This window comes from Balaenoptera musculus, chromosome 9 (genome assembly GCF_009873245.2).
Source record: "Balaenoptera musculus isolate JJ_BM4_2016_0621 chromosome 9, mBalMus1.pri.v3, whole genome shotgun sequence".
NCBI lineage: Eukaryota > Metazoa > Chordata > Mammalia > Artiodactyla > Balaenopteridae > Balaenoptera > Balaenoptera musculus.
The window spans coordinates 42,015,399-42,028,487 of record NC_045793.1 but is presented as its reverse complement, the minus strand read 5'-3'; the positions used below and the strand labels follow the sequence as shown (position 1 = coordinate 42,028,487).

The following is a 13,089-nucleotide window of genomic DNA, read 5'->3' as shown; positions in this document are numbered from 1 at the left end:
GGCATTAATATGGCTTTCTGGGAACTGGAGGAGGAGGCAGGCGAGGACCCAGAAATCAGATAGGAGGCAGGTGGGAAGGAAGAGACAGATGCTCTATGCTTTTCAACTCCAAGTGCAGCTTGCAGACTTGTTACAAATGTAATTCAGGGGCTCCCCCCAAGTCTAGTAAATCGGAAAGTCTGGGGTAGGTCCCAGGAATCTGTGTTTTCACAGCCTCCCATTCATTCTGGTGCTCACTGAGGTATGAGAAGCACTGCTCTAGGTTCTAGCTGATGAAAGCGTGATCACAAACCAGGAGCATTGAGGCCATCTGGGAACTTTCAGGACTAAAGTCTCTGGCCCCAGATTCAGCTGACCTGCTGAATCAGAATCTGCATTTTAACAAGGTCCCAGGTGGCTGGAGTACACACCAAAGCTGGCAAAGCACGGCCGCTGGTAGAGGGAGCACCCTCGCAGTGCTGTGGGCACATGAGCAGGGCTGGCATCTTGGGGGACCGCCAAACATTTCAACCTGGCTGGAGTATAAGGAACTGGGAGAACACGGTGAACCGTGGAAGGAGGGAGACATTAGGACAAGCCTAGGACACTGCACTACACGCTATCTTGAGGACAGTGGGGAATCCTGGAAGGTCTTAAGCAGAGGGATCACATTTGTATTTTGGAAAGATATCTCTGCAGGTGACATGAAGGCCTCGAGGAAGCAATATGGGACAGAGAGACCTGTTGGCAGATAAGGATCCGAGACGTGATCCCGGGGTTTCTAACCTCAGCACTACTGTCATCTGGTCCTGAATAATTCTTTGTTGTGGGCTGTCCTGTGCATTGTAGGATGTTTAGCAGAATATCTGGCATCTAGCCACTATATGCCAGCAGCCCCCAAAGGTCTCCAGATGCTGCCAACGGTTCCAGGAGAGGAGGAGGGAGGACAACATTGCCCCTGGTTGGGAACCACAGACGTGAGGTGGGAGGAGGAGGATGGTGGTGCAAAGGAGGGGTGGTTAGAGACCTGGTGACTGAGTGAGATGAGCAGTGTAGATACACTGTAAAATAAACACCAGAGCGCAATTATACCACAACATTGGTGGCAATTTGGAAAGAGACACATTCTAAGAACCAGAGTCAGACTGCATTTGAATGTGTGAGCTACTTCTTTTAATATGTACTTTAGTCTGAAGGCCTTGGTCTAATTAACGTACTGGCAATGTAGATTTTAACACTGATGATAACCAATACATCAAAAAATTTATACGACAGCCTGATAATTACTATACAAGGGGTACAATGGAATAAAATGTTATAATTGCACAGCTGTTCACTGTCAAAATTCAGCCTGAAGGCTGCAGCTGTCTTTGACATTCATTGTGCACAAATTAGATCTAGGATGTGGGCAATAGATGATGCAACTTGTCCAGGGACCCCCAGAATTCCTTCTGTGTGATCATGCAGCCTTTTCATCGCACAGTATGGGAAGGACTAACCTCTTCTTACAAACCTGCAAAGGGAGCTTAGATGGACACAGAGCAACAGTGCTGAGGTCCTCACTTGCACATTTGACAGCCCCTTCCTTTCAATTCAAACCTTACTAGACAGAGGCAGAATGTGGGCTGTTATTAACTCAGCAATGGATTTAAAACATCACATCTGACTGCATGTAATCCCATCTAAAATGAAAGTCTCAAATCTGGGCTGTCCCTGGGCACAGGAATCAGGCAGCATCTTTATTTTGCCATCTATTTAACCAGCTTCTGCTTGCATCTGGAGCTTTCCCACCCCAGGATGTTACATGAATACAGAACAACAAACAGGGGTTGAATAAATGGAATGAGGTGAATGGGGTAAATAGAGGGTCAAAGGGGGAGCATAACATCTCTTCTGTACACAGCCAACTTAAGATTGAATTTCTGTGTGATGAAGTGCTTTTAAACCATTGTTCTGTATTATTTTACTTGAATTTAACTTGGATTATTTTACTTGGGGCAAGTTTGAACAGCAGCAATTTTTAAAGGCTTTCCAGATGGTTCTGTTGAGTACATAGGTTGGAAATCAGGGCCATCACGTACAGCAGTACAGGTTGTGCACTACAAGATTCTAGTATTCACATAGCCTGTGATGTGAATGGTGCTTCCTGAAATTCAGTACTGAGGGGGTCTGGTTGAGAGCTATTGGAATAGTGGAAGGGGTACAAACTTGGAAGAAGCTAAATCTGGATGTAAATGATGGGTTTCTCACTTATTAGCTATGTGGACTGAGGGAATTACTTAACCTCTCATCCTTAGTCCTCTCCTCTGTAAAATGGGGTTGATAACAGAAATATGCTATTTACTTTGTAGGAGTTTTTGTGATAATTAAATAAATTGATGCCATGACTCAGGTGTTCTAAACCCTCAGATGTTTAGTGTTCTGCCAAATCCATGAAGACCCCCCTGAAGAGCCTCTCGGGACCTCCTTGAGATGCAGATCTTCTCTGGAACATTCCATTCCCTTTAGTAACACTGAATTCTTCCCCAGTCTGGATTCTCCATCTGACAGGCTGTGCTGAAATGACATGCAACCTACTCTGTATTTCTCTCTGCATTCTGGCTAGGTCAGCAGTTACATCAGCCATCACAATGGAGTTAATTGCAGCCAATATCTTCTGAGCAGTTTTTCAGAGATGCTTATTTGCATTTCCTGATTATTTTTTCCCTGATAGCTTTAATCTAGAGAGTAAATAAATTGGAGGAGGTTTTTGAGGAGTTTTTTTTTTTTAATTGGTGAATTGTTCAGTTGATTTTTTTTTTTTTTTTTTTTTTGGCTTCTTGCAAGTCATGATTGGAATCCTGCCCCATGAATTATGCTCACAATTCTGGTGACAGAAATGAAAAATTGTAAAATCCTAACTAGCCTTTGAGTTAATGCCAAAGCAGTTTGTACTAGTGAAATAAACAATGCCCTGAGAATAAGTTTTTAGATGCATGTTGAGAAGAATAAGAGAAAAATGGTATTATTCTCCAGTCTGTTTAGAGTTCTGAAGGTGGTGGTAAAGGGTTTCATGTGATGTTTCAGTTTCTTATTCAATAACTTAAGCAGATTAGCTGAACCAGCTATGGCTGGCCTTTAATTACTCACTGAATTAAATAATAATTGGAGATGCAGGCATTGTGATTGATTAATCAATTGTGCAGAAATGCCTGCAAACTGTCATCCAAGATGTATCAGCCTTGTACATCAAAACCCATGTGCCCCACACAAGTAGGGTTGCCAAATAAAATATTACACCGGACATACTTATACTAAATAATTATTCATTATTGATTTGAAATTCAAATTTAATTGGGCATCCTCTGTTTTTATTTGCTAAGTCTGACAAACCAAGCCATGAGGAATTTTCCTCCCCTTTATTTCCATGTTGCCAAATCAATACTACTTTGAATGTATTGAATCAGGGCCAGCAGGGAGAAGCCAAGGACGAAGGCCATGCCCTCTCATCTCTGATGAATGCTTCCTTCCTGCCAGGACTGCTAGCATTAGGGAGACACTGTTCTTTAAAGGTTTACCTTTCTGCTTCCTCTTCAACTGGGGCTGATTGGCCACCAGGGCCCAAGTCAAATACTTGACTTAATGATAACTGATTTGAACTAGGCATTCTGTTGAATGAAACTATGATTGCAAAGAGGAAAAATTAGAGGAAAAGAATAATAATGGTGACGATTTTAGCTGGCATATATAGAGTGCTTGATAAGTCCCAGGCATGATACCAGACACCCCACACACATCAACTCTCTTAGTCCTGACATCCATGCTTTGAGAAAGGAACACTGATATTGTCCCTACCTCACTGATAGGGAAACTGAGGCTCAGCTTAGCTCACATATATAGAAAGTGGAGGAGTAGGAGGATACAGCCTCCTCCAATATGGTCTACCGGAGGGCAGCAGTTCTCAACAGTGAGTACCAGAGGATATTTGGCAATGCCAGGAGACATTTTTGGCTGTCACGACTATTGGGGGGGGGTGCTGGCATCTATTGGGGGGGGGAATGCTGCTAACATCCTACACTGCCCAGGACAGTGCCCACAACCGGAGTTGAGAAACGCTGCCCCAGAGAGAAGAGAGGAGAAAAAAGAGGAAGGGGCTCATATTCCTACTCAAACCCAATTCAACCGTGGTGTGTTGTGTTGTGGGTTTGCGTCCAGGGTAGCCCCTGACCTTTGGAGGTGAACGTGCGGAGGAAAACGCTGGCATTCTCCCCGTTGGTTGCTTACCAGAGTTGGGGATTTCTTGACAATCTGTCTTGCCTTCTCTAGTGTCAATTTCCATGTCTCCTATAAAAATGAAGTTAGACAATATTACAACTTGTGTCTCATCTTTCCTTTCACCGTGTTTTCCAAAGTTAGGTTTTTTTAAGTTCGTAACCTAGCAATAAAGGAATTATTCCATAAATTTCTGATAAAATAATTCACAAGAAAGCAATTTCATGTTAATAACTCTCTTTATTAAGGGATTTGCACTGTGCCAGATGCCACGCTAAGCACTTCACAAATGTCTTATTTAATCTTCACAGCAACTCTGAGATATATGACCTTTTTACAGATGAGGAAATTAAGATGCAGAAAAGCTAAGAAACTGTCTGAAGATCTCAGAGCCAGTGTCCCACAGAGATGCCATCTGAACCTCTGTCTTCCTGCCCGCTGTGCTAAACTCAGTAACTTGTTTTTGGATCTGAAAGCCTCAGGGCAGTAGGCGGTCGACAGACGACCTGAGTGCCTTGTGCTGCGGGACAGAAGAACGGATGACAGCTGCCATTCGAGCTGACTCCGCCTCTTGTTCACCTCCTCTTCTCCTGCTTTGACATCCCCGTTTCTAGAGCATCCAAGGGCATCTTCTGAGTTTATGTTGCAGGTATAAAGGGTTAGCTAATTATTACCAATAACTTTTGTTGTGGAGCTCCATATCTGTGTATTTGTGGGAGGGTTGGGAGAAAAGTAACCTGGGTCAGGGGGTGGGGGAGGGGAAGTATTTGCTCCCAGCACTGTTTCCCAGAGCTTTTGTCCCCCCTCCTCAAATGTGCTGACCCTGCCATCTTCCTCCTCAGGCTGTCTCCTGTGTGGCCCTAATAGAACTTGGGTGATGGTTTACATGCCTGTGTTCAAACTCCAGCTCTGCTGCTGACTAGCTGTGAATCCTTTAGCAAGTTATATTCTGAGCCCCTCAGTATCCCCAGAATTCCTTGACATATAAGAAAGCCCTATTTTCATTATCTGCAATGTGGGAATTATAGCTACTGACCTCATAGGGTGCTGTGAGGATTACAGGACATCATGTCAGGCCTCTAGACCAGGGCCTACCCTGATAGCCCCTGCTCAGTCATTGATAGTTTGATTGGAAAACTGTCTTTCAGCCCCAGCTATCCCCTCACCCAAATCAGTAGGGAAGCTGAGGTTCAGGGAGAGTGCCATAGTTCTCAGTCCAGGTAACTGGGAACGTTGTCCCTGCACCTAAGCAGAAAATACAGGTACTGGGATAGGACTTGGAGCTGGATGGTCAGCAGGAGAGACCTCTTGGGAGATGCTGGCCTTTGCTGCTCGTGGATGTTCAGGACTTGAGTCGCTACATGACCGTTTTTACGTGTTCTTCACCCTGGGAGATGCCTTCCTCCACCATGGAGCCCCGTGTGTTCTGAAGACCTCAGCCACGTTGTGTGTGCATGAGTGGAGGTGCGACTGCTCAGTGGGAGCCTGGGTTAGAGTGAATTTTCCAGAAGTTTCTTTAGGAAGGAGGGGGGGCAGAGCCAGCTGCAGCTTGCCCCCCATGGGCTGGCTCTGAACCCCTCTCCCTAGTGTCTGCCCCAAATCATATTCCACCTGCTCAAGTTCAAAGGATGGAAAACCACAGCTCTTGTGTCAGAGGCAGCAGGCCCGCGGACATCTAAGAGCACACGTTAGCAACTTGAGAAAAGAAGTTGCTCTCCAGGTAGGTCTTGTGGCCAGGATGCGCTTGTACAGTGTATGCTTCTTAAACCATTGAAACACTACTGTTCCAGTTGGTGAGCAGTTGTGTCCCTGAGTCCCTGAGTGCCCCCCATCACTGCCTTGGCCATCCAGCCTCTCCTTAGGACTCCCCAGACCTCCCTGTGATCAGTCAACGTAGGGGCCAATGTCATGGTACAGTCTGGTGGGCATCTTCAGACCTCGATCCAACATGGTACCCAGGGTCCATTCTGATTGGCTGGCAGCAGGGCCAAGACAGTTCATTACAATCCTCATTTTCAAAACATCGATGTCTTTAACAGAAAGACTGCTTAGGAAATGGCCCCATTCAAAAACTGACCTTACTGACTGCAATTTTGTCCTTTTCTGGAATTTTGATAAATCCTGGCAAATTTCCTATTGTATCAAGTTAAGTATTTCTGGTAGGGTCATTATAAGACACTAGATCTAGCTGCAAATTTCTATTATGGTGTCCTTTTTGGCTGCCCTTGTTAGCTTAAAGTTCATTGTCCACAATATTGAAGGTGGAGTTACTCTGCCTTAATTATGGGTCTCCTACTTCTCTGCTTTGGAAATAACCCTTTGCATTTTAAGGTCCATCTCAAGCATCTACAGGGCCTAGCATAGTTCCTGCTACATAGTAGGTGCTCAATAGATACAGAAATAAAAGTAAAAGGAAACATTTATGATATTGTGCTAAGCAAGGAAAAAACAGGCTATCAGATTTTACACATACAAAAAAAATTCTGCAAAGAAATATGCCATAATAACTGTTGTTGATAACTTTTCCTTTTGGTTCTTTTCTGTGTTTTTTAAATATTCAATAATGAGCACAAATTCAGCAATACATGCTTTTTTAAAAAAAGAACTCAATACATGTTTCCCTGTTTCTTATTGAAAAAGAAAATGATTTGTTCCCAGCACAGGGATGTGGTGAGGACCCTGGAGATCTGGGGGTGAACAGACACGCCTGCCCTCCCATAGTTTCTGGGCTGGCAGGGAGACACCAGGAACTAGTACAGTAAATACAGTAAACAGAAGTGAGATGAAGCAGAGAGAGGGCGTTGGCAATGTCTTTTTAGGAGAGGCCACTTGGATCTCCTCGAGATAACTGATTTGATTTTAATCCAGCTCAGTTCTCAGGGGAGATCAATGTTTAGTGAGGGATAAAGACAAGCAAAAAAAAAAAAAGAAGAAGAAGAAGCGACAAGGGCTTCACCAAATGCCTTCTGATCCCTTTAGTGCTGGGCACAATTGCTGCTTTTGGGGTCCTCCCTGGAATGCTGAGGGCAGATTTATCTGGTCTTGGCTTGACCAGAGCACCACTGTCTCCCACAGTTTAAGTGCACTAATACCAACATAAAAAAAAAAAAAAAATCGTAAGTGCTTTTAAAAAATGCTTTGGTAAAGCTAAATCCTATGTATTGAAAAATAGCCACTGTAGGATACAGTGGAAAGCAGATATAATAATAGACCAGCAAATTCCACCCAAAGGCCCAACACGTCACTATCTGATAAAAAATTATAAGCAGCGGAGCTTCCTATATTTGTCTTTGTACCTAACAGAAATGGCCTCAAAGCCCTTTTGTCCTTCTCCCTTAACTCTTCTGGTCTGCCTTCTGCTGGAGTTATTTATGTGCTTACTGCCTTCAGGGGGCAGTCAAGTCCACGGGGATGGCTTCGTTCAACCCTTGCTCCATTTGTAAATCAACTTATGCCATGAAATTTGGGGGTGAGGAACAGCCTGTCCTAATAAACTTCTAGAAGAGATCTGGAGTAGATCAGAGCTCTTCTCCCCACCCTCAAACCCCCTCATAAATGCCTGCTCTTTGACAATAAGAAACACATCTAAAATCATTTCACGTCCCAGGGGCTTTCTCCTTTGTGGAGCCTGTCACTGCTGTCAAAGTACCACGTGAACAAAAGGCACTTTCTGTAATTTTCAAATCTACTGCTGCTATAATTGATAGCAGAGAAACCCATCACTAAAAATTATTCCCTGTAGAAACTCATGCCTAAAAATACCATTTTTCTTTATTTCCTTCACTCCTGAGTGTACCAGAATTCAATTCTTTAACATCACAGAACCTGAGAAGGCCCACTTTGTGAAGGTGTCCTGTCCAATTCACCAATGCTCCTGAAAAGTCGAGGGACATTGTGTTGAGTTCTGGAGCATCCCCTGCGCACTACATTCTCTGCATGTTTTCCCATTGTTGTCAATACAGTGCAGTGTGCTTTGGCTGAAACATTTGAATGTTTGGGAAATGCCTTTCTAAATAGTATTCTTACCACAAAGTGGCTCAAACCCTTGAATATGCTAATATGTGCTGTGGCTCTCCCAGCAGGACATTTAGTTTACAGATTTCCCAAACTTTTAAAACTTAAAACGACAACAATTTTCTTTCCTAGCACACCTATTACCATCTCCCAGAGCGGGAGTAAAAGCAAGGATTTTTGTGTCAAACAGGTCTGAATTGAATCTGGACTGTGCCACTTATTGGCTCTGTGACTTTGGGCAAGTTATGTATCCACTCTAAGACTCAGTTACCTCATCTATAAAATAGGGATAATAGTAATTATTACTTAACACTTTCTACATTGTAGTCTTATCACAGTTTGCTGTCAATCTTCTCTTCCAAGTTATAAAACCCTTGATGAGAAGGATTATGTGTCATTCACTATTACAACCCTAATATATAATTCATGGCACGACGTAGATACTTAATAAGTACTTGTGAAATGAATGAATAGAATGAATGATTACACAGAGAAATGACTGGCTGAATGAATATTTCTTTCTCCTTTCATTATCAGTCATATGCTTACAGCTACGCTTGTCCCTGGGTTACATGAATTTCTACACATTTGCGTAGGTGCTTGGCATACAGAGCCAGAGCTCTCCCCCAACCGTGTGATTCTCTGCATTAAGTCATCCACACTCCATGGGAGCTACACTTGCCATTCCCCTGAGCCTTAGTGACCTCATGAGTCATATTATCTGGCTTGTATTAAAACTTCAGGCATACTTCCTTCTTGGAAAATAGCGTGGCAACGGTGGAAAAGGTGCTGGAGTCCAGAGACCTGAACCACCAGCTCTGCTTGCAGATGGCCATGGTTAAATTATGCAACCTCTGAGCATCTGCTTTCTATCTGTAAAATTGGATGGAAGGACTCAAAGACATTTGTTAAAGCTAATTTTGTTTGCTTGTCTTAATGACAGGCAAAGGGGGCAAATTGTAAGCAACGTGAAAATGAAGATAATTGCTCTCTCTCCTTGGTAACCTTTTCACTGTCCGTTATATAGCGTTTAAGCCATTGTTTCTAAAGTACGAAGACCACGCTTCCATCTTCTGAAAAATTACAACTTCAGAATGGAGGGTGCAACTGTAATCAGTGGTTGGAGAGAAAGTTGGGGAATAGATTGTGAGCTGGATATAAAACTCTCCTAGCTGGAAGCTGTAATGATGTTTCTGACTCACTGAGAGCAATCATCTGAGGCATAAGCAGATTCTCCATCCACAATGAGGGGCTTGGTTCTGGAAGTTCTCATTTGATCCTGCAATTTGTTATGGTCAAATCTTTTCAGCTTCTCATTATTTTCTCCCTTTGATTGCAATGTTTCCTTATTCCAGTTTCAAATCCCCTTCAGAGTCTATTTAACACTCTCATGAGTGAATTGCAGAGGAAGCCATCACACAGGCTTACAGAGATATAAGCCCTCAGCCTAGAGTCTTATAACCCAAAGAACCATGGATATGTATATTGCATTTCTTTATTCAAGGACTTGGAAAATTCCAGGGACAACATGACATGGTTCCCTAGCAGTCTACAAAAGGGGAGAGGTCAACCCTTTGCTTGATCATCAGAGCACACAGCAGCATATACCCATGATGCTTTTGCTCATTAAGTTTTTATCAAATAGTGGCATGTCTGGCTGGAATTTGCTCGTTTATTATTTTATGTGAATTCCACCATAACCTACAGTGGCTACTTTCCAATACATAGGGTTTAGCTCTACCAAAGCCCAATTTGATTTTCATGTTCCCACATTTCCCAGCTTTATGACTTTAAGATACGTGGGAAAAAATGAAGTCAGTTCATGTCATTTTCTTCTTCCGGAGACCAAAAAAGGAAAAAAAAAAAAAAGAGAGAGAGAGAAAGAAAGAACTGTAAAAGTAACAGAAAACACCACCACTTTTGAATGCATTCCCTTATATCACTAAATGTCTTTTCTTCATACGTATTTTACCATTAGCTAAATTTCCTCCTTTTCTTCTCTTGGACAAATTCTGCATTGTGGAGCTATTAGTATCATCAGTACATTTAGTCACACTGCTTTTATCCTTTTCTATAGGAAATTCCTATTTTAAAAAAAAAGTCTTATTTTAAATAACACTATTCCCACCCCACAACTTTTCCTGACATTATTCATTGATTTTACTATAATCACCGCCACTGCCATCATCACTACATACTTACAGAGGTTCTTCTATGTGTCAAGTTCTCTATCAGGCACTGTATATACCATATACCTACTCAGCAAGGTAGGAACGAACAGTTCTTAACCTTACTTTATAGTTGAGAAGTCCACAACCCAGTACTGTTTAAGTGAATTGTCCAAGGCTTCACGATGAATTTTGTTTCATTTTGACAGTTTCTTCCCTAGTATCTGGGCATGTGCCCAAGTTCTCCATGGCTGGACTCCATGGGCTTTTCTTATTATTTGATATTGTCCTACTCTTTAAACACATGATTTCTGGCAAATAATTGGGTTCATCAGATAGTGGGTGTGGTTCAGTCATTGGGTTGTCTTGGGTCAAGTACTTTGTAACATACTATGCTAATTTTTTACTGTTATTCTATTTGCGTTCAGGTTCCTAGATCAGTCTTGCCTTATGTTACACAACTAATCAATTTCTTCATCGTAGTTTCCTACTGTTGCCATAACAGATTACCACAAATTTAGTAGCTTAAAAACAACACAAATTTATTCTTCTTTTTTTGGCCATGCCACTCAGCCTGTGGGATCTTTAGTTCCCTGAGCAGAGATCGAACCCATGCCCTGTGCAGTGGAAGCACGGAGTCTTAACCACTGGACCACCAGGGAAGTCCCCACAAATTTATTCTTTTATAGCTCTGGAGGCCAGAAGTCCTAAATGAGTCTTAGGAGGCTAAAATCATGTGTCAGCAGGGCTGGTTCCCTCTGTACTTTCCAGGGGGAGAATCTGTTTCTTGCCTCTTCGGTTTCTAGCAGCTGCACACATTCCTTGGCTGATGGCCTCATCACTCTGACCAATACGTCTGTTGTCACATTTTCTTCTCCCATGCTGATCCTCCTGCCTTTCTCTTATAAGGACCCTTGTGATTACATTGGGCTCGTCCAGATGATTCAGGATAATCTCTCCATCTACAGATCCTTAACTTAATCATGCTTGCAAAGTCTTTTTTGCCATGTAAGGTAACATTCACAGATTCTGAGGACTAGGATGTGGACCTCTTTGGGGAGGCCATTATTCTCTATACAATACTGCTCATTGAACAAATATTTATTGAGCAATTACTATACGCAGTGAACTGTGCTGGGCTCTGGGGAAGTCACAGGGAACTTGAGAAATAAATCAGCCAGATTATCTGCTTGCATGGAGCTTACATGTTAACAGAAGGAGCAGACGTTAAATAATAATTTTACAGTTATTTATCTTATTGTACAACTGTTTAATTACAGTTGTGATAAATTCTGGAAGCATGGAATGCCATGAAAGAAGAGGAATCCTAGAGGACCTAACTTAACTTGGAGCATCAAGGAAAACTTCTTAGAAGAAATGACTTCTGATCTGAGCTCAGATGTGGGTGATTAATTAGGTAAGATAAGGGCCAAGAGCGGAAGCTGAGAGACCAATGATTAAAATGTTAAAACTCAAAGTATCTTTTAGAACTTTTCAAATTCAATAGGGTCATTAGCTTTTCTTGAGCTAAGGGAAGAAAGCATATTCTCAAGAGATATATGGTTGTCGTTATTTTTTAACTTCTCAAAAGCAGGCAAGAAACATTTCCAAATTTGAATACTGTATAAGTAAGTACCTTCCTTGGAATTATCTGATTTCTTCTACTTATCAGAAGTCAAGGGTAACTTAACATTTGAATTGTTAGTGCTATCCACTGAAGATTCTTGGGATCACTAAGAGCTTAATGACCCCCAAATAAGACTTTAAATAAGTCTGAGTAGATACATTCTCCAAGATTCCAAGTATAGACTTAAACCAAAATACGGCTTGGAATGTCTGTCAAATCCTTTGAAATGCTGGGAGAAATGATTGAATAGCAGACTATACATCCAAGTATGGTGTTAAATGCTGTTCTAAGTTCTGTTAGAGTTTTAAACCTTCAAGTCTTCAGGGAGCAATTTAATTTAGTGGGCTCTGATATTTACAGCCTGTCTGTTTCTGTGATAATTTCTTGTCTAATGAACTTCAGAGAGTGTTGCAGAGGCAAAATACCTAAGAGGTAGATGGAATCTCATTTAGTTTTCACTTTTTTAATTATGAGAAAAGGATCATCATATCCCCCCGTCATTTTTGGCCCCTTGATCTTCTTCTATAAACCGATTTTTTTTGCAGCCTTTGCTCTGCTTTTTCTTTTTGATTTTGTAAGAGCTCTTTGAATCATGGAGAAAATAATTCATAGTGTGGCATATTACAAAAACATTTCCCAGTTTGCCATTTGTCTTTTGACTTTGTGTATGCCAGGTTTTTATAAGTTAGATGTATTCATATTTCCCTTTGTGACTTTGGGCAAATTATGAATAAAATTGCTCAGGTTTTTCTTTTTTATGGTTCCATTCTTTATGATTCAACCTTTTTTTTTTTTTATAAATTTATTTATTTATTTATTTTTGGCTGCGTTGGGTCTTCGTTGCTGCACGCGGGCTTTCTCTAGTTGTGGCGAGCAGGGGCTACTCTTCATTGCAGTGTGCAGGCTTCTCATCGTGGTGGCTTCCCTTGTTGCGGAGCATGGGCTCTAGGGACGCGGGCTTCAGTAGTTGTGGCACGTGGGCTCAGTAGTTGTGGCTCATGGGCTCTAGAGCACAGGCTCAGTAGTTGTGACGCAAGGGCTTAGTTGCTC

The 13,089-nt window shown here is 42.1% G+C and overlaps 1 protein-coding gene across 6 annotated transcripts in view; it reads right to left on the bottom strand.

The window, feature by feature from the left end:
* AOAH (acyloxyacyl hydrolase) overlaps positions 1–13,089 on the bottom strand; it is a 177,583-nt gene that overhangs the window by 112,473 nt on the left and 52,021 nt on the right. For 5 of the 6 annotated variants that reach the window (XM_036864537.1, XM_036864543.1, XM_036864539.1 and 2 more), the window contains one exon: positions 4,243–4,302. The exons of the other annotated variant lie outside the window; for it this stretch is intronic. In XM_036864537.1, coding sequence (XP_036720432.1) covers positions 4,243–4,302 — 60 coding nt within the window. The remainder of the gene's footprint in view (positions 1–4,242; positions 4,303–13,089) is intronic. 6 annotated transcript variants of the gene reach the window in all.